Source organism: Mus pahari, chromosome 3 (assembly GCF_900095145.1).
Source record: "Mus pahari chromosome 3, PAHARI_EIJ_v1.1, whole genome shotgun sequence".
Taxonomy (NCBI): Eukaryota; Metazoa; Chordata; class Mammalia; order Rodentia; family Muridae; genus Mus; species Mus pahari.
Window position 1 is genome coordinate 21881524 of NC_034592.1, and position 21302 is coordinate 21902825.

At 45.6% G+C, this 21302-nt stretch overlaps 1 protein-coding gene across 5 annotated transcripts in view; it reads left to right on the forward strand.

The window, feature by feature from the left end:
* The window catches only part of Mapkap1 (MAPK associated protein 1), a 212012-nt gene that overhangs the window by 176947 nt on the left and 13763 nt on the right, over nucleotides 1-21302 (forward strand). For all 5 annotated transcript variants that reach the window (XM_029535984.1, XM_021192298.2, XM_021192303.2 and 2 more), the window contains one exon: nucleotides 8424-8561. In XM_029535984.1, the coding sequence (XP_029391844.1) occupies nucleotides 8424-8561 (138 nt within the window). The remainder of the gene's footprint in view (nucleotides 1-8423; nucleotides 8562-21302) is intronic.

Consider the following 21302-nt stretch of genomic DNA (forward strand, 5'->3'; position numbering starts at 1 on the left):
GGCAGATTTCTGAGTTCGAGGCCAGCCTGGTCTACAGAGTGAGTTCCAGGACAGCCAGGGCTATACAGAGAAACCCTGTCTTGAAAAACCAAAAACAAAAAAATGGAGAACTATAGCAGCAGAAGGAGCTGGGTTGGTTTCCTGAGAGTTCCACCAAAACTACCCTTGATTAGCGCCCTGTCCTTGGCATTAGGCTCTACTAGGATGGGGGGCCTTTTCCTAGGAAGAAAGGTCATTGCTACTTCCAAGACGGCCTCAAAAGTGCTCCCAAGCATCTAATGCTGGACTCCCTTTCTCTCACAGAGAACTTAGACCCCATGGAGAGACAGCACTGAGCCTATACAACCTCAGGTTACCTGGAACAGGCCTGTCTTGTGCCCAGCCCTGTGCTGAATGCTGCCATGCTGGCTGGGACCACCCGTTAGTTTTTGTGCTCAGGACAATAGTTTAGTTGGCACTCACTTGTCAGCAGATGTGTTACCACACGCTGGCGCTGTCTGCTCTTGGCAGAGGCTCCCGATGATGTGAGATGACACTCCTTGAGCAGCGCTGATGAGCCTTCAGCCCACAGCTCCCTGTCCAGGCAAGCAGTGCTCTCCAGGCTTTGGCATAACTGCACCCAGTGATTTTTCTCCTGTTTTGAGTGCCTAGCATATTGTGGGAGGGTGTTTTTCATACTGTGATGTGTTCTACCAGTGTGTCACGAATGCTGGTCTGTTAAGCCTGCTAGTATGGAGAGATGAATTACGGTTACAGCTCTGTCATTAATGGGTGACATCAGACAAGTCATGTCCATAGCCCTGAGCCTCAGCATCTTCCTGTGGAGAATAAAAGCCTGGTTGATCTCTGAGGTCTCATTAAACCCAAACAGCCTGTGTGTCTGATCCTATGTGTAAATTTGGACAAGTCTCAAAGACTTCTCTGACTGCTCTGTGATGCTATTGATTGCCACATATATTCAGCAAAATCCACTCTGGCCAAGGATTGTTCATTGGCACTCCCAGAGGGCTTTCTGGGCCTTTAGACTCTGTGTAACCTAAAGACGAGGATTGTGGAACAGTATCAAAAATTGCTCCAGGATTTAACAGCAGTAGGCTTTGTAGGCTCAGATTCAGTCATAGGAAATTGATGCATGAACCCCACCCTGTACAAGCCAACAACCAGCAGCTCAGGCTGTCCACTCAGTATGAAGTGGCAGCTGCTGCAGCGTTGCCAAGGTGGTGTCTCATTTCCCTAGCAATGGATGGTATTTTCAGTGTGCCTATGACAGTGTGTTCCTCAGAAACAATGTGAAACAGCTCTCTAGTGTGGTCTTGATCCCAATTTTGTAATTTACTAACTTTTCCCCTTTCCCCTTTCTGGGGTTCATCTCATTTCATTAGTAATTTATATATATATACACACACACATATATATATATACACATACATAGGTTTCATGTTTTTGTTGCGCGCTCTCTCTCTCTCTCTCTCTCTCTCCCTCCCCCTCCCTCCCTCCCTCCCTCTTTCTCTCTCAAATCTATTGTGTCCAGTTTGTGTTGGCCAACTCCTCCTGGGCCTGGAACCTGCCCAGGAGTATGGCTGCTATACCAGGTCACACACAATGAGAGATAACTGGCTTGCCCTCTCCAAGTCTGGGTTCATCTTTAGGAACTGTAATGTGGCTTCAGTTTCTTGCTGCAGTAGAGGATAACCATTTGCTGTGCTGTGCAGTTCCATCCCCATGACACCCCAGGAGTGAACACTTTTGTTACCCCCATTTTACAGAAGGGAAGGCTCAGGATCCTGGAAAAATAAATTTCTTCACTCAAGATAACACCAGTTAGAAGTGCTCTCCCAGATCCTGGCCTCCAATGAGAATTCTCTAGCAGAAGTGTCTAGTGCTTACAGAGAGGTTTGTGCTGTGGAACGTGACGATGGCGGTTATTGGAAGGATCCAGGGTGACTGGCATGTTGGACTACCTGGTAAACAGGCATTCTATGTTTTTGTGCCTTCAAGACTAACACAGAGCAGACCCAGGTATCCAAGCCTAAGGCCAGGCACATACTTGTTCATACCCTCCCTTGGCTCCCTTCTATGTCATTTGACAGCAGGAGTCTATAACTGTTATGCCTTACTTAGTTCTTGTACTGACTGGTTCATTCTTTTTTCAACTTTGTACAAGTTAGAGGCATTTGGGGAAAGGAACCTCAATAGAGAAAATGTCTCTAACAAATTGGTCTGTAGGTAAGTCTGTTGGTGGCGGCGGGGGGGGGGGGCATTTTCTTGATTAATAATGGATGTGGCAAGGCCCAGCCCCCTATGGGAGATGTTAACACTAGGCAGGTGGTCCAGGGTAGCTGGGTGTGTTGTCACACGCCTTTAATCCCAGCACTTGGGAGGCAGAGGCAGGTGGATTTCTGAGTTCGAGGCCAGCCTGGTCTACAAAGTGAGTTCCAGGACACCCAGGGCTACACAGAGAAACCCTGTCTCAAAAAACAAAACAAAAAAAAAAAGAAAGAAAGCAAACTGAGTAAGCCAGGAGGAGCAGGGTTAGTAAGCAGCATTCCTCTGTGGTCTCTGCTTCCATGTCTGCCTGCAGGTTCCTCCCCTATTTGAGTTCCTGACTTGGCTTCCTACAGTGATGCACTGTGGTTGAAAGAGTAGGCCAAATAAATCCTTTCCTCCCTAAATTGCTTTTTGTCATGGTCACAACAATAGAAAGTAACTAGTCTGTAAAAACTCCACACTTGTGAATTAGCGTCCTGTTCCTCTTTCCCAGTGAAAGCTTGAGGAAGCAGTGCCGAAGCTTGACCTAAGACTTTCTTGATCCAGAGTTCCTGGCCCTAACCACTGACCACTGCTGCCTTTAAATGTAGACAGCTCAGGCTACCTTCAGAGAGCTAGGTACTCAATGAGCCACTGTCACAGAAGAACCTAGGACAGGGGCTGCCCAAAGGGGGACCTCTGCTGCACTGTGGATGATGATATACAGTGCTAATTTCCTTTTAGGGAAATATTTTGGTTAGTTAAAACAGATGAGGGTCCCCTAGTGATAACTCTAAACCTTGGACAAATTGTTTCCCTGGAGAGTTGTAGCTGCATTAGAGTTGCGCTTTGTTTATTTTGAGCTGTCTTGTTAAGGAAGGATTTATATGCTGGCATTGATGTAGGACAGCAATCAGGCAATGTTTTCTGCCTTTGACAGTTGGCGTGATAGTTTGCTTCCAGTGAAGTTTGACTCACTGTATCTGGAAGCTGTCAGTGTGCGAGCATGAAAAGGTCATGACGGATGGCGACGGATAAGTGGGCAGGGGAGGAGAGTTGGTAAAGGAGACAAATGGCCTCCCATGCTTCTGAGGGAAGGGTTGACCCCAGCCACTCCAGGCCAGCCCTGTGCTCTTCCTCTTTATCTGCTGGGCTGGGACTGGGAAGCCCTGGGCACCTTTATGACAGTGGCAGGACTCTCAGAGGAGCCCTTGCCAGCACCTCGGCCCCTTGGGTGCATGTGAGCTTCTAGATGGAAGTGTGCTTCTATTTATGGTCACTTTCCACCATTGCATTGTCACTGAACGCCCTTGCAGAGGATCGAGCTCATCCTTGCCCACACTGACAGGTGGGGAAGGAAAGCAAACTCTGAAATGGAAACGATAGGAAAAGTTAACCAAACTTTTAGAACAGTGATGGCTTTATTTAAAAACAGTACAAGCACTTTCCCAGCTGGCATGCCTGAAGCCCAGGTTCAGCCCACAGCACCACAAAGTAAAAAAATAAATAAGTAAGTAAATCAAAATACTGTTGGGAACTGAAGAGATGGCTCAGAGTCAAAAGCGCTTGCTGCTCTTCCAGAGGATACACATTCGACTTCCAGCATCCACACTGCTGCTAACGACTGCCTGTAACTCCAGTTCCAGGAGATCCAGGGCCCCCTTCTGGCCTCTGCAGATACAAGGCAGCACATGTCTGCAGGTACGCAGACATACGTGCCGACAAAATGCCCAAGCACATAAAATTAAAATTTTAATTGAAAAACAATACATCCTGTTGGGTCCAGGCCTCCTGCTAGCCAGAGCCGACTGCATGTAGAGTGGAGCCTTTGGGAGGCTTCCCAAGACCACCTTGCCCAGCTCCCGCCCTGGAGATGGAATCCAGGCCTTGTCCATGTCAGGCGCTTGCCTGCTCTGCTCTGCTGAGCTCCGTTGCTGACCCCTATGTAAATATTTTTCTTTCCTATTTCATTTGGTATTATGACATAAGAATGTTTTTAAGTCAAACTTTTCTCTTGGCTTGATTTGGGGGGGGGGGGTTGTGCTATATTTCATCATGGGTGTTAACATTAACACCTCAGTGTAAGCATTTAGTTTGAAGAAACGTATATTTAATTAAGGTCCACTTTCCTTCTTTCTTTGTATGTTTATACTCTGACTTGCTTGCAATACTGTGTTAAAAATGACACCATAAGGAGTCCCTCTGCACTTTCCAGGGATGTCACACAAAAACTTTACCCATTAAGAGCAAGTACCGAAGTCAGAACAACAACAATTGTGTGTTTGCTGGCTTGCAGATGTGGGTGTGGCATGGTTGACATTGTCTGATACCCTGGGGAGAGAAGAGGGAAGTGCTGCAGGACCACTTGGACAGGTTCTCTTGACTCAGGTCTGAGCAGCCTGAGGGCTGTCTGGGAACCAGGCAGTTCTGGATTGGAAAAACAGCTTCCCTACTTCTAAGCTCTGTACTTGCATCACAATCCTCCTGCCCCGCAGTAGACTTGTTGTATGCAAACAGCACAGCTCCTGCGGACCCTTACAGGGCTGAGAAGGTGGACTCTAGCAGCAGAGCTCCTAGTTCCAGGTCCCAGGCCACTTGGGAGTTGTGCGATCTTGGACAAGTTCCGTAGCCGTCCCATGGTTCTGTTTCCTGAGGCTGCTAGAGCACACAGAAGCTGTCCGACCTCTGGCACCTAGTGGACATTCAGTGCTCACTAAGTGGACACTTAGTAAATTGACGAGTGTAACAGAGCCATGCCTGCTGGAGCATTCCTGGAGCTGGAACTGCTGGAAGGCAGTGAGTGTGCCTGCCAGGGCCACACCTTTGCCAAAGCACAAGGAACATGACAGCTACAGTGTCCGTGCTCTGCAGTCACAGGAAAGCCCTGCTGCTCTGGCCCCACCTTCTCCTTTGTACACTTGAAAGGCTGCAGTGGAAAATGGGTGCAGTTGCATTGACTGACCTCCTGAGCAGTCACACACTGCACCCTAGTTCCAGAGTGTTTAGCCAGAGCATGGAATGAACTGGCTAGCTGGTATCCCTCCAGCAACCATCCACCCACCCTTCTAGAATGAATGGATGGACGGATGGACAGATGGGTGAGTGAATGAATGTGTAAAAAGTGCTTAGGCTCCCAGAGGTCTCCAGGTTCTGTCCAGTGTGCTCAGCAAGGGTGGTGCCCACCAGACTGCCTCAGGCTCTCCTAACCTGCTTGCACTTGTCCAGTAGGAACAACCAGGCCTGTGGGGCCTAACTCAGCTTTAAGAGACAAAGACTCACACTTGTCTGTAGTAAGATTATTAAACACACAAAGGATTTTTCCCATCTCGAAAGATTCCCTACAGGTTCCTTTAAATAGTGACTCCTGGAGGCAGTCGAGAGTTTTACAGATCATTAACTGCCTGACTGAAAGCCTGCAGGGCAAGGAAACTTAAAACTGAAGTGTCTAAAGTGTCGGGAGCTCCTGCCAATTATAGATCAATCCAAAATGAAGACAGAGTATCACTGGAACCGAGTCAGTGGGAAAACGTGATTTGATTCAGGAAGAAAATCTCATGTGTATGCTGGTTTTGTGGAGCACACCAGTTGTTTAAATGATGTTCCACCTGTCTGCCCATCTTGAGCCTTTTGCATTCATCTCCACATCTCCATCCCCAAACTTCAGTCTTGGGGTTCCCTTCTGTAAGCAGCATCAGTGGCAGCAACTCCAGGACAGGGTGTCATTGGGAAGGGTTCTGTGGCCAAGTAGAGCATAGGCAACTGATGCACAGATACAGCAGGTAATGGATGAACTATGTGCTAACAATTTGCAGATAAAAATAATGGAAGTTAAAAGTGTGCTTTACATGATAAAAGAAAGATGAAAGAGGAGAGCAGTCTGTTACATCTGCGATGGTTTCAGGAGTCCTGCTTTGTGAAGTAAGCTCTGTTGAAAAGATTGATGCAATGGGACTGACCTTGGCTTGGAGCAGGAGCTGGTGATGTATGTATGAGCATCCCTCTGCTAAATGGACCCAGATTTGTAGCACTAATATACATGGGAGCCCAGAACCAAACTCAGTGTGGCAATAAATCAACAGCCACTTTGGGTGTCGTTTCTGGTTTATATCCCACTATTGTTCTATCACTTTAATTCATGTCACTATCATCTTTTCATCTGGAACAGTTTTATATAATTTTCCAGTGGAGTTACCTGACAAATCCTATCAAATTAACAAGGTACATTAACAGTATTGACTGGCTGCGGCTTCAGGAGTTGCATGGCCTTCGAACAAAATTTTAACCATCTCTGTCTGGTGATGTTTTTTTTGTTTTTTTTCTTTCTTCCTTTCTGAAAGAGGAATGTGGGGCAGGGTTTATTTCCACATAAGAGATATGCACATTTATTTTGCTCTGTCTGTTTTGACTGTTATAAATGTCAGAATAAGAAGCAGATAAGGAGGGAAGCCCTACTCACCATGAACATACTCCCCATCACCACAGCGTGCATGCACATGAACACTCAGCCCATCACCACAGCATGCACATACATGAACACTCATCACCACTCCCATGACTTAAGTACTCATCTCCTTTCATGGAACAATAGAGATGTCCAGATTCTTAACAATTAATGAGCCAATTGGAGGCAAGAGTGTAGTCATAGCCTGTTGTAAGTGAAACATAATCAGACTGCCTCCTGACAGCCTCTCAGTAGGCTGTGCCCAGGACATCATGCCTAACTGAAACATGTCCAGTGTAACCCCAGCATTTGGTTAATAAAAACAAAATTGCTGATTGCTGGGCTCTACCAAAGAAGAGGGGTTCGAGATCATCCTTGCATTGTGCCCTCTGCGCTCTCTCTCTCTCTCTCTCTCTCTCTCTCTCTCTCTCTCTCTCTCTCTCTCTCTCTCTGCACACAGCCTTCTTCCTTTGTCTGACTGGTTTTCGAGTGAATCTGCTCATAAAGTAATCCAATGCATGGAGGAGGACAAAATCCAGTCATGGAGAGGATATTTGTTTTTATTCTTTTTTACATTTAAATTTGCTGTCAGGCTGCAGTGGTTGTGTGTGTGTGTGTGTGTGTGTGTGTGTGTGTGTGTGTGTGTGTGTGTGTGTGTGTGTTGGTTGAGGTAGGGGTATTAATTGAGCAAGGCTTGGGTGGGTTTTATCCTCTTTTGAGTTACTAATCTTTTATCACAAGTCCTGTTTGTCTTTGTCTTCTATCACAGTATATACAATTGATTATTTCAGGGTTGGTTTTTTTTTATCTTGACTTCTTTTTTATTTTTATTTTTACTTAGACCCTAACCTAAAAATTAATTACTTTTAAGGCTCCTATGGGGCTCACTCCAGAATACATATTAAAGGTTTATGTCTCACTTTATGAACAGTTTTTTCTTTTCAGCAGAAGAGGACTTGTAGACTAGATTTGGTGTGTCAGACACAGCATATCATCTCCTAAATACACAGAAGGCACCCTCAGCGTGTGTTTGTCCTTACTGCAGACACTTCCTATGCCCTGCACCACATTGGTTCCTGGTCATTGTCTGGCATGCACAAAAAAATGCTAGAGTCTCTTGGCAGAAAAGCAAGGACCTCCCCCACCTGAAAACCAGGCTGCAAGATTTGAACTATTTTGTGGAAAGACCCTTTGATCTTCCTATGGCTTCCCTTAACTGTTCCTTGGGAAATTGTGTAGTATCGCAGAGGAAGGTTCTGTGTCCTCCCTCCATTTTCCATGTAAGATATTTCCAGATCAGAAACTCTATATTGGTAGCATAATCTGTTACTTAGGGTCTTTATTTTAAAATAAAAAAATCAAAATTAGCTTTAAATGCCCCTCTATTCCAGTTTATGTCATTACAATATAGACATGATGCTGTTAGCAGTATATGGGAAAATTGTGTATTGTGTCTCTGTTATGTCAGAAAAGGTACATCCCCTGTGGGCTTTCCATATAACTGTGGGTGGTCACCCACACCACACACCTTGCTTGCTCAGCCAGCCAGACTCAGAGAGTCTCGGATGCTGTTTAGAAGCCCTGCCTGTTGGAAGAATCCCATGTTCCCTGAAGCCCTCAGAGCTCATGCTCACCCACTGTATGATTATCCAGCAGTTAGATCACTGCACTGAGGTCACAGGCATCTCACATCTTCTTTTTTGTCACCTACTCCCCCCCCCCCTTGGCCTTACAGGTATCTCTGGAGACAAAGTAGAGATAGACCCTGTTACGAATCAGAAAGCCAGCACTAAGTTTTGGATTAAGCAGAAGCCCATCTCAATCGATTGTGACCTGCTCTGTGCCTGTGACCTTGCCGAGGAGAAGAGTCCCAGTGAGTAGTCTTTTATTTATGTCTCCGTATCTCACCCCTCCTCCCTGGGTGCCTGGTGCTGGCAGAATATATGGCCACCATGTCCTTTTTTCCTTGGGCCTGTTTAATTCATTACCAGAAATTTCTTTTAATCAAACAGGATTGTGTTCTGATACCCAGAGCTTGATGGGAGCCCCCATCTTGTTCCATCTTGCTGTCAGCAGAGACCCTTGAAGCCCATGCTTTGGGGGGGGGGGGGAGAGTACCAGGCAGGTTCCTGCTGGGAATTTGCTCCAAGGGGGTATAGCTTGATTTAATTTGTGCTCCTGTGCCTTCCCAGTGGGGGAACTTGATCAGTCAGCCTGGACCTGCTTCCCCTGTGCCACTCATGGAAGGTAGAGGATTTCCTGCAGTAGCCAGAGACTAGATTTAGGCTTCCATCATGACGGAAGTGTCAGCACACCCAGATTATTAGCAGCCCATGACCTCCAGCTTATAACTGAACTTCTGCCTGGTCCTACAGAAGAGGCCACTGCACTACTGGGCTGGCATTCTTCCACTAAACCATCTAAGCAGATACCATTGGGGTATGTTATATTTTTGCAGTTAAGTAATTGAGTATAATATTTAGATTAATGACTTAATCCTTTTTTTAGGACTCCAGTCCTAGTAAGGGGCAAAAGGGACACATAGCTCAGGGTAGAGCCTCTATGGGAAAGCACAGAGCCAAAACTTTGTGTTCTTGGTTGCATAGAGAAGGCCTGCAAACAGGGTTCCCAGACAGCTGCATCTCAGCATTTCCTGTTACCCAGGGCTCACCCCTTGAGGTACATACTGAGCCTCTAATTTGGGGGCCTATGTTTCTGTGTCTATGAGAACAAATTCAGAGGACTTATATATTCAGAAGGAACACCAGGAAGGGTAAAGGCCAGGAAATGTTTATAATGTGGCTAATTTCCAAGGTCATCCTGACTAAAAGGCTACCTTGCAGTGCCGAGCCCCTCAGCAAGGCTTACAAGCTAGGCACATGCCACATGCCCCCATGACAAGTGTTTAATTTCACTGTCAAATTCAGCAGTGAAAAAGCTCCTTTAACGAAGCCTCTAGCTTGGCAAGAAAACAACACTTAGGCAAGTAGAGAAGTGGGGCAATTTTTGTCCTCTGCTTGTCATCCCTGTCACCCCTGTGACGCTCTGACTACAATATGACTGCCAAAAGAAACCCATGAGACAGTTGTTTGTTGCTCATGGAGCCTGAAGGCCACCATAATATCCCTCTGCCATTCGTGAGCCTTGCCATGATTCCACCATGATTCTGTCTTATGGCCAGAAAAGATGTCTTTGTCCTGGCCTCTTCCTTCCTAAGCACAGAGGATATTCTGAAGAGGCATCTTATAACTTGTCTCAGACATGGCACGTGGTCACCTGAGGTGGGCAGATTGGGAGAGGAATGAAACCTGGATTTGAGTTCTCTCGTTGACAGACACTTGCTGTGCCTGGGAAGGCTCTAGCCCAGGCACTGAAAAGGTGTAGACAGCACATGCCCAGCTGTCCGGGAAGGAAGGGAAAGTCACAGTCACCCACTTCCCCATCACAGTAATTGCTGAGCATCTGTGTTCATTGCCCAGCCACATGCTCAGCTTCAGAATACAGAGGAGACTGGGCCGTCTTCTCAATGTTGGCTTTCTCTCCATGGTCCCAGTGTGCAAACCAGGTACCAAGCCCTTGGGGGGGAGAGAGGGGGCTGTCCTTGACTGTCTGTTGCTGAGGAGGACAGCCCCCCTGCCCTGTACTCTAGCAGGGCTTTTCAAGCCATATTCTCTGAACTCAGAGGTGACACATACAGGGACTAAAGGATACCAGTGCTGGCTGTGGGGAGTGGGGATGCTATTTGGGAGCCAAAAATTAAGAGGTTCACAGGTAATACTTTACTTTGGGGTTTTTTTTGCTTTAAAAAATTAAAAATAAAGCATTCTATTCCGTGCATGCCTATAACCCCTGCTCCAATCAGGTAAGGAACCCAGCTAAAAAAAAATGAACCACAGATTCCAGGAGAGACCTTGCCTCAAAGTGACAGGCAGAGAATAATCGGAGGCCTCCATCCACACAAATAATCAAACTGATACACACAAATATAATAAATCTTTTCCTAAGAGTTTAAAATTATAGCCTTGCAAAATAAAGTTCTGACTCCCCCACACAGCCTTCACTGACATTGAACACTACTGAGGCCTTACAGGCCAGAATTCCCCATCTAGGCCTTGGCCCCAGAGGTGCGTTCACAAAGCCTGTTTTGTGCTTCTGCCTGGCCCTACCTCTCATTCACGGGCATTGCCACCTTCTTTCCACTCCTTTCCATTCATTCCCTCAGACATTTGTGTAGACCTCTGGACAATACAGTGTGCCGCATTATCTCCTTAGAGTCCTCCCAACCTCCCATTCAGTCTCCATGGAGCTGAGTGGCCGAGCCAGCCCTGCCGTACACTACAGGAAGTGTTGGTCAACTGAATGAGCCAGGATTGAGGAGCCAAAAGTTGTCCCCTGTAATTCTTGTAAAAAGCCCACCAGGATGTTAGTAAATGAATCAAATTGACATTGTGTGGTTTTATGATTTCCAGTATCTTCACTAAATTAATTCAGCCTGGATCTCAGAAGCCCCTCCTCGGGGCCTCACCGACACGGGGTTAATCTATGGGGCCTTGTGCTTGCTCTCCTGCTCTCCTTCTTGGTTTTTTTCCCTAAAGGATTAATGGTAACCCTTTTTATCTTTTATGTCTGCTGAACCTTAGAAAAAAAGTTATTTTAGGAGCACTAAAGAAATGAAAGTCACTATATTTCATAAGTTTAGCCTGTGATTTTTATCAGCATAGTGATGTATGTTTGTAGCTGAGTTTACATCAAAAATTATTCTTAGGGCTTCTTGAATGAATTATGGCAAAGGAAAAGAGTCTAGAAGTAGATAAGGTTTTTGATTTCTGCAATATATTCTCTTTTTCATGTTTTTATCTCTCATAACACAAGTGTCTTCCCAAAGACTGGAACGTGTGACCAACTGGAATAATTTAGTTGTGAAAACAGAGCAGACGCGTTATTAAGCAGCCTGCTTCACAAAAAGACATTAAGTGTAGGGAGATAATGAAGCTATCCCTGCATTCTTACTTGAGACATGTTTGTCAGGATTTTGAACAGAAGAGAAATGTTTTAACCCTTTGAGTGTGGCCATTTTGCCAAGTTTATGAAGAAAGCTGCTGTCAGACCATTCATTCAGTCGTCATAGGAAACACACCTCAGGTTTAATTGATGCTGCATTCCAAAGTGTGAGAATAGCTGACTGGGCAAAGGGCTGAGCATTAGCATCAGTGAAACAGGAAATTACAGACTGGGATCAGCGTGGCCAGGTCCGCAGCAGCAGCTCTCTCACTCCTGCACCCGGCTTCTCCCTCTTAGGCCAGAGCTAGAGAGAAGATTTATCACTCTGTCCCTGTGAGTGTTTAAGGACCTGGAACTTAATAACTAAATAGGTACAAGCCTCTGAAACCTGCATGGATAAATCCAGACTCTAAAAGAATTCTGAAAATCTGAGAAATTAAGAATCTTTTGATTTAGGGGAGGAAAAGCCCTGCCTTTATTATTCAAATCAGAGTTCCTTCAGTCTGGCTTGCCTCTGCTTAGGGTTTCTTTTGCTATTTTGAAGGGTTCCAACAAATGTCTCTTTTTTTTCTTTTCTTTTCTTTTTTTTTAAGTGAATTTTAATGTTTCTTAGCAGATCCAGGCTACACATAGGCTATGGATGGTCGGCTTCTTAAAAAGTGCTAGTGCTGAACAAAACTAGGGACGCCCTTTCTGTGATGGGGAAGGCGCTCTGGCAGCGTGTGGATGTTCCATCACAGCAGGTCTGGCCTCTCCAGAGAAGCTTCCACAGGGTCCAGGACCTTAAAGGAAGCAGCCATCATTAAGAAATCAGATTTAAGCCTTAATAAAGTAGCTGTCATCTTTATAGCTGAAAAGCGCTCTGTATCTCAATTAAGTAGAGATAATATACAATCCTTAGGAAGCAGCAGAATAGAGGTAACCTGATTATGTTTCTTGCAATAGTATAATTCAAAGGAAATCTGATTCTGCTGGTGCTTTGGTTATATATTGGTGGGAGGTGTTTTGTTTTGCTTTGCTTTGCTTAGCTTAGCTTTTTGTCCAAAACTGTTTGGACCAAAAATATGATCTCTCTAGGGTTAGGGTTAGCTGCAGCCAAGACTCTAGTAAGCTAGAACCCCTGGGTATTAGAGACAAGATTCAGTTAAGAGCAGGAGCTAAATTAGCTGGCTTATTGGTGACCTCGCATTTAAATGAATCTTTCTTTTCATAAGTACTTGACAAGATCTGTAAAGTAGTGTATTTAATTTACTAATTAAATTAAAGCTACTGAATAATGATTTGTCCACATTGATTTAGCTTAAATGGAAAAGATTAGCTTTGTTGTGATCTTGAGCAGCCTTAATGGCCAAGCCAGTTAGACACAAAGGCCCCTTGTGTCTTGTGGGTCAGAGTACATAGGTAAGCCAGGCTGTGATTGAATTGCCTGAACCTTACCCTGCGTACAGCTCTCCTCTGCCTCTCGCTCTATTGTTGCACTGGGCTTAAGAGAATGTTAACGCGGTAATAGGCACAGGGCCTTCCCCATTATACGCCTTGCTATCGAACGGTTCTGCATGACTAGTTAAAGAAGGTGGCAAGAAGATTAATGAAAGCCAGGCTAATGCAGAAGGGGTGCTTCTGCAAGACTTGTACCAAGGAGATATTAGAGCTGAACCAGAGCTTGCCTTTTTCTTTATCCTGTGACCTTTGAACCTGCCTTACTGTTGAGAGCTGCCAGGGAAGTCGACATTTTGATTGATGTTGGTACACGAGTCAGTCTTTCCCATTGAATTCTACATCTGCACGAAAATAGCTTTTCCAGCAGAATTCATACTGGCTAGAAGTGATAGCCAAATTGATGGCTGAAATGCTTTTATGTAGTTTTCATTTAAACCTAAAAGTATTTGATGGTTTATTCAGTATCCAGTTTTCACAGATTATGTGTGTTCATTTAAAAGCCTTTAATGGGTTTATCAACATAGAGAGAAAACCAATGTTAGGAATGTCCAAAGGTTTGCAGACAGAGTCCAAGCAGACTTCGTGAGGAGAAAAGTCACCATCCTTAAAACAGACAATTCCACCTGAGCACCCAGGCAATGGACTTTGAGGTCTGTGTGCATAAAGCAAAGCAACTATCTGGCTTTAGCAAGCTCTGGAAGGAGCTCGGACTTGGCACCTCTGCGCCCACCAGAGCCCTAGTTTAGATGCATTCTGTAGGCTCCGAACTGAACTCCTGGGACAGTGGTATTTCATTTGAAAGGACTGACGTGGGCAACCTGTAAGACATCCATCCTTATGTGTCCCTAACTCTCATGTGCAGGGTTCATGTCTAGTTGGGTGGCATCCCCCTGCCCCTCTCCCAGGAAAGGTGCCAGCAAGATCAGGTTTTTTACTAAAGTCACTTGGCACACCACATCCCAGGCACCAAACCCACTGACCACCCACCCTTTTTTCTCCCTGGCTGACAGGGCAGCTCCAGCAGAGACCACACATAAGCACACTTCTCCAGCATAACAGGCACTCTAGTTCAGGTTAGGAAGAAGCACATACCTGGGATATTTGTCATTCTTTAGGTGCTCCCATGAGTGTGTAAGAGAAATTCCAGTGAGGTAGGTGGGGAATGTTCGAGGCCTTGCTGCTGTACAGTGGGCACCTGTGTTTATAAAAAGTAGCCCACGGCCTGCTCTCCAGCTCTGTTGACTCCCAGGAAATCTGGCCTCACACATGAGAGTCCAGCAGTATTGTGCTTTTTTGTCTCTGACGAGGACTCATTTCCAAAGTTCCAGATCAAATACATTAAGTATTGCCTGTTGGCAGAACAACGAACTCTCCTGAATTAAATGCCCCAGTTATTGGATTGCCTTTTCCTGAGAGTGCTCTGGAGCACAATCGGAAGCAGGACGCCTTTCCTCCTAACAGATATGTTCCCTAGCCCTATTAAAAGGGGTCTTCATCTAACCTGTCAAAGGGAGTCTGCTGGGGTTTTTTAGTTTTAATTACACTATCCAATTAAAACTCCTTGCTGCATTTGGATGCGCCTCTCCTTGGGCCTGAGTGGATATGACATTTACAAGGCTCGCCTTTCAAGCAGACAATAGTGTGATTGATGAGGTGCAGGTTCAGTGAAGGAGGCGAGTGTCTGCGGAGCACTGCTGAGTGCGCCTGGATTTATTTATCATCTCCTTCCCAAAACAGGGAACCTGGGGAAGGGCGTAAGCAACCAGGGGACTGCCTCAGTTTCTCCAAGAGTATGGAAGGGAAAGACCCAGTGTGGCTCAGGATAAAAGTGGAAAAAAACTGTGGACATGGGACCATGTATGACTGGTCAGAAGCCAGCTCCAGGCCTTAGTCTCTTTAGCCAGTGTAGTAGCCTGTAACTTAAACTGTAAAGGCTTCTAAAAAGCCGTCAGCACATGTTGGAACAGTTCATGGGGGCTGGCAGTCATTGAACAGGCCCCTGAGAGCTCAGCTTCTTAGGATGTGTCCTGTTCACTGCCCTCTGCACTGACACCTGATTGGTGCCCACCTCCGTTGCCTAGAAGCCCCTGGCCCCAGTATAGTCACTACTCATGACTTCAGAGTCAGCCAGTGCTTGTGGCCATTTACTTGTCTCTGTACTGCCTGGCCTGTGGAGAGGTGAAATTAGAAGGCAAGAGCTTGTCCTAAGAGCCTAGCTGGTTAGTGAGAAAGAACCCAGGGACTACAGCCATGACTCTCTGGGCTGTCACTGTCAAGGCAGGGTGAAGGTGTGTGCTGCGGAAGACTGATGGGGCTTTCTTAGTGTACACTTGCACTGTGCCAGAAAGAAGTAAAGGATACTCTAGTGTTAGCTGGTGTGAAAAGCCACCTTCTTGTGTCTCAGTTTTCACTAAACAGTTAACTTGGGTTTTATGGGCCCATCATAACAAATCAGTTACCAAGATAGAGTGGAAAATTTGAGTACATTTCTGTTTCCTAGATTCTTATTACCACTCTCCTCAAATTCATCCTTTCAAGATTAACAAGTGAGTCTTGGTAGAACAAAACAAAACCGTTGTCCTGCTGCGTCTGCCAGCTCCCAATTGTAGTTTATTTATTTTAGGTTGGCAGGGTGGGTGACTTTTTGTTTGTTTTTGTGGGGCTTTTTTTTGTTGTTGTTGTGATTTTATCTTTTTTTGTTTTGGGGAGTTGTTTGGGGTTTTGTTTATTTGTTTGGGGTTTTTTTTGAGGAAGGGTCTTACTATGTAACTTTGGCTGTCCTGGGGAGCTCTCTCTCTGTCTAGAAGACCAGACTTGTTTTCTCTACCTATGAAAGAATTAAAAGGCAGGGAAATGTCAGTGCAGCAGGTGGCAGCAGTGAGGAGCCGGATGAGGCTCACAGAGAGATTCTGGAAGCATGGAGCGGGCATCTCCTCCAGAGCTAGCTTGTTTTGTTTTAAGCCTTTGAAGGATCTTCCTCCCCCAATTTAGAGTTGTTGAGTTTGAAGGAAGCCAGGGTGGCTGATTGGCCCACAGCTGTTGTGCAGACATGTCCTCATCATATCCAGCCTTGAACTTTCTGAGCCAGTCCCCTCAGCAGGAGGCCTGCTGGCAGGAGAAGAAACCCACTAGGCTTTTTTGTTTTAAGCTCCCAGGCATTTGTCTCAGGACAGGAGTGTGAGGAAGAGGCCAGCCATCTTAGAAGTTCAGCATCTTTATTACCTACTCCTGTGCACCACTCCCACCCCTACCCCCAAATCTGTCTGTCTGTCAGGGAATTCATCTAACTCGTGTAACCCATGCTGCCCTCAAACTCAAAAATCTGCCTGTCTCTGCCTCTGTTTCCAGAGCACTGGGGTCAAAGGCAAGTGCCGCCACACCCCACTATGTTTATGTTGCTTTTGTGAATTCCCATGCTCTGGTGTCCAGGCTGGCCTAGAACTCACTGTGTAGCTTAGACTGGCCCTAAACTCAAGGCAATCTTTCTGCCTCAGCTTTCTGAGTACTAAAATTGCAGGCCTCAGTCACGGATCATGCCCAGGTTCCAAATTGTATTTCCAGAATACTAAATTCTATAAATAAATAATTCCATAAAATCTAAACACCATATATGAGGTATTTAGATATTAAGCTGTCCTTCATAGACCTGGAAAAAGTAACTGTACTTGCATTAAAAACAAAATTTTTATTGTCTCTGAGGTTCCCGAATACAAGTTTCAAGATGAACTAGCAGATTAGCCTTTTTAGCATAAATGACTAGAAAACTGGACAGGATAATTTAAAGACCTGTTTCAGCAGCACAGGCTTAGAAAAAGGAGTGAGCGCCAGTGCCATGAGGCTTCCTGTGGGCTGAGACCAAGGTAAGAGCTGGCGGGGCTGCTGTAGCTAGGTCCTGCAGAGAAGGATGGAAGGAGACCACTTGGGGAGGAACTCTCCCTGTCAGGGCTGTCGCCTGCCTGTACTTGTAGTGGCACATCCAGGGCATTCAGGAATGACTCTGGAGAGGCCAGGACATGGGAATGGTCTTCACTTGCCCTAGAAAGACTACTTGCTTGCCAAATAAAGCTTAGAAAGGAATCCAATTTGGGAAGAGGGTTGAGTGGTAGCTTAAGAATGGCCCCCATAGGCTCATCTGTTTGAAGGCTTAGTCATCAGAGAGTGGCACTACTTAAGAAGGAGTAGGAGGTGTGGCCTTGCTGGAGGAAGTATGTCACTGGGAGTTGGCTTTGAGGTTTCAAAAGTCCAAGCCAGCCACAATGACCTGCAGACCCAGATATAGAACTCTCAGCTCCTTTGCCAGCATCATGCTTGACTGCGCTTTCTTTGCTAAGAGTAACCTTGGTCATGGTGTCTCTTCACAGCAGTAAACAATGACAAAAACACCATTGCATACAAGGCCCAGGGTTTAAGTCTCAGCTCAGGAGAAAAGCAAATCTGGGAAAGGAGCCTTGAAAGGACCAAACTGATAGACAGCTCAGTCAGCCATCTCAGAAGCATGGGTACCCACAGTGAAACGTCACTCATAGTGTACAGAGTTGGACATGGTGAGACGCGGGCCTGTAATGCCAGTACTCAGGAGGCTGGGCCAATCTAGGCTACATAATAAGACCCTGTCTCAGAAGACAAGCATGGAAGCAGGAAAACAGCTTTAAAAATATGCCCAAAGGGCAGGAAAGATAACTTAGCTGTTAAGAGCGCTGACTGTTCTTCCAGAGGTCCTGAGTTCAATTCCCAGCAACCACATAGCTATTTACAACTATCTGTAATGGGATTTGATGCCCTCTTCTGGTGTGACTGAAGACAGCGTCATTGTGCCCACATACATGAAATAAATCTTTAAAAAAAAAAAATTGTTCAAAGGGGTTAAAGAATTAACTCAGCAGTTTAGCGCCTGCTGCTCTTACAAAGAACCTGAGTTGATTCCCAGAGCCCATGTCAGCAAGTGGATAACCTTCTGGAGTGCCTCTCCCAGAGGACCTGATGCCTCTGCCCTCCACAGACACCTGCTCTCATGTGCACATACCCAAACACAGATATACACACCCATAATTTAGAATAAGGTAAGTTTTTTAAGAAAATACATTCAAAAATCTTAGGGTGCAGGTTATCTATTGCCATATAACAAGTGAAACATATAACAAGTTAAGTGTGGTTTAAGGCACACTTATATTTATTATTTTCCAGGTGGGTAGGCGGGGGGCCCAGCACAGCTCAGCTACATCTTCTGCCTCTGTTCCTCTTTAAAGTTATAGTCAGGGTGTCAGTCAGGTGGGACGTCTCAGCCCTCGGGAGGTCAGGATTGAGGCCTCCCTGGGCTACATTGTAAGATCCTGTTCTAAACAGGGGTGGGAAGAGAAGGAAGGGAAAAAAGATGTCATAGAACCTGCTTTAAGTTCACTGAACGGTCTCTGGCAGAAATGCTTTTAGTTCTATGTCACCTGGCTATCACAACAGAAAAGCTAACTAGATGATGGTGGGCTGCATCAAAGAGAAGGCTAGCAAGGAGCCCTAGCCTCTTAGGCACTAACTAGAATGCCATCTCTACAGTACTGTGTACTACTGGTTATTAGAAGCCAGCCACGAGGCCATCTCATAAACAGCAAGGGTTACATAAAGCCATGGGAGTCAGGAGAGAGCATCATTGGGATAGTTGAGAGTCTGCCTGCCACGGTGAGGGAGCCGTAAGACAGCACTAGACATGGCTCAGACTGCAGCCCGTGCTGAGAGCAGAGCCAGCAGCTCCAGCATACTCTCCAGCAGCTCCGTAGCTGCAGCCTCAGGGAACAAAGAGCTGCTCAGGATCTGACTTAAAATATCAAACTACCAACCTCGAAGCCTAGCAAGGGCTAAGCAGGATAAATACAAAGAAAACTACATCACGTCACATCATAATCAAATTGCTGAGACCCAGTGATAAAGAGAAAAGTGTGAAAGCACCCTAAGAAAGCAGCCGTGCACATCGCAGAACCACGATAGGAATGATGGCCGACGTCCCATCAGAACCAATGCCAGCCAAAACGACAAGCGGCGGCTCTAACACACTGAAGTAATATCTACCCAGAGTCTGCATTTTCCCAAGTGATCCTCAGCTGAGGGTAAAGTGAAGTAAAGATGTTGCAGACAGCCAGAAAGTGAAGTTTGTCACCACCAAACCAGTGCAAGAAGTGCTGAGGGCTGGGGAGAGAAAACTCGAGGCAGAACCCAGCTCTTCCCAGGAAAGGAGCTTCTCAAGCCGGTGCCTGGCACCTGCATAGAATGAGCCAACTGGAGGGAGGGGCAAGGCCTTGGGCCAGGGTGGGTAGTGGTAGGGCAGGCTGAGTTAAACAGTTTTTAGGGTAATGGTTTGAATTCATGTTGGGAACACTAATTTAACTGGTAGTTAGGTGAATTATCTCCCCAAAGGGAAAACCTTCATCCTTTCTTGCTACATCCCCTTAAAAGTTGGCCAAGTGTACTTAACTATTATATATTGAATTTTGTGAAAAAAAAAAAGTGAAACATTTTTCTGTGTTCCAATGTATCTATAATATATTTTTAGTTTTGCCACAAAGCCTGGAATATCTGCCCTCTGGTTCTTCATAGAAAAAGTTTATTTGTCTCAAAAGATGAAAGCATAAAGACAAAGGGACCCTTTCATCTATCAAGCAAGTGCTGTGAGTTCCACGTGTCTCCTAACTTGTAGCAACTCTGGGATGTGTCTACACGCCCTAGGTTTCTTGGACTTCATCTTGTGGTGACAAACAGTCCATTCTGGAAGTGAGTGGCCGGGGGCTACACGGAAGTAGGAACAAAGGTTATGTCCTGCTTGTGCTACTGGTGCAGCTAAGGACTTCCCATGAAGTCTAGCCCCAACTGACTCAGCCTAGTGCAGCGGTTCCCAACCTGTGAGTCACAGCCCCTTTGGCAAACCATTATCCTCAAAAATATTTATATTACGACTCATAACAGTAGCAAAATTATAGTTACGAAGTAACAACGAAAATAATTTTATGGTCAGGGGTCACTACAACGTGAGGAACTGTATTAAAGGGTCACAGCATTAGGAAAGTTGAGAAACGCTGTTCTAAGGAGTTATTTTCTAACAAATTCCAACCATGCTTGAGTACCTAGACTTTCCTCTAAAGCTTGTTAACTGCAGGACGTTAGCATAGAGGAGAAAGTAACTAGTTAAATAATAAAGGGGAGGGATGGGGAGAGCTGTCAAGAGTTGATCACAGAATAAAGTCATATCTCGCCCTAAGTAGAAGAAAGCAGGAAGGCAGCCCAGCGTGGTAGCTCAAGACTGGGGACCAGCACCAAGAAGGTGAGGACAGGAGGAGAAGGAACTCAACGCCATCTATGGCTACACAGTGAATTAGAGGCCAGGCTGGGCTCCATGAGTCTCCCAAAAATCCAAGGGAACGTGGGGCCTAAGGCAAGGCACAGAAGTATAAAACAGTTTTGTACCAAGCTTGGAGCCTTGTGTGGACTTGGGGGAATCATGCTGTTCAGCGTTTCTACATAGGAATGTGATAAAGTAATCCTTCCAGGCAGGCAAAGGGCTTATGGGTAAGAGTGGATGGTTGCATGTGCACCTGCACCATCCAGTCGCGCTCCAGACCCATGGAGAGACCCTGGTTCAGGGGAATAAGACAGTGAACAAGCAGGGCACCTGGTACCCTCTGCCTCCACATCAAGTATGGACATAGATGCACATAAGTGCGCACATACACATATACACAAGCACACACATTCGCAAAAGTGCACACACATACACGATTTTTTAAGTGTGTAACTTCTCATTTCCTCTTACTGGAGAAAAAGTACATAATGTGGGATTTTAATGCTTAAAATAGAAAGGAGTATTGAAAGTGTAAACACAAGGAGAATCATTCAAAGTGCTCCTAAGCTATTACTTGTTTTGATGTTATTGTTTCTTTTTGTGTTACTGGGGATTAAACACATAGCCTTATGCTCTCTAGGCAACTTAGTCACGATTCTTAGTTCATTTTCTGAAGTCCCTGGAGACAGCCATTGCGCCCTGGAAAAGCACTTGTCCAGCTGTTTTGAGTTGCTAGCTGAACTAGCCATTTATTCCATGGGACATATTTTCATCTGAAAGGACAACTAACTAACTGATTCTCCAACCCTGAGCCTTTGGCAAATTACTTGATTTTCTTTTTTTTTTTTTTTT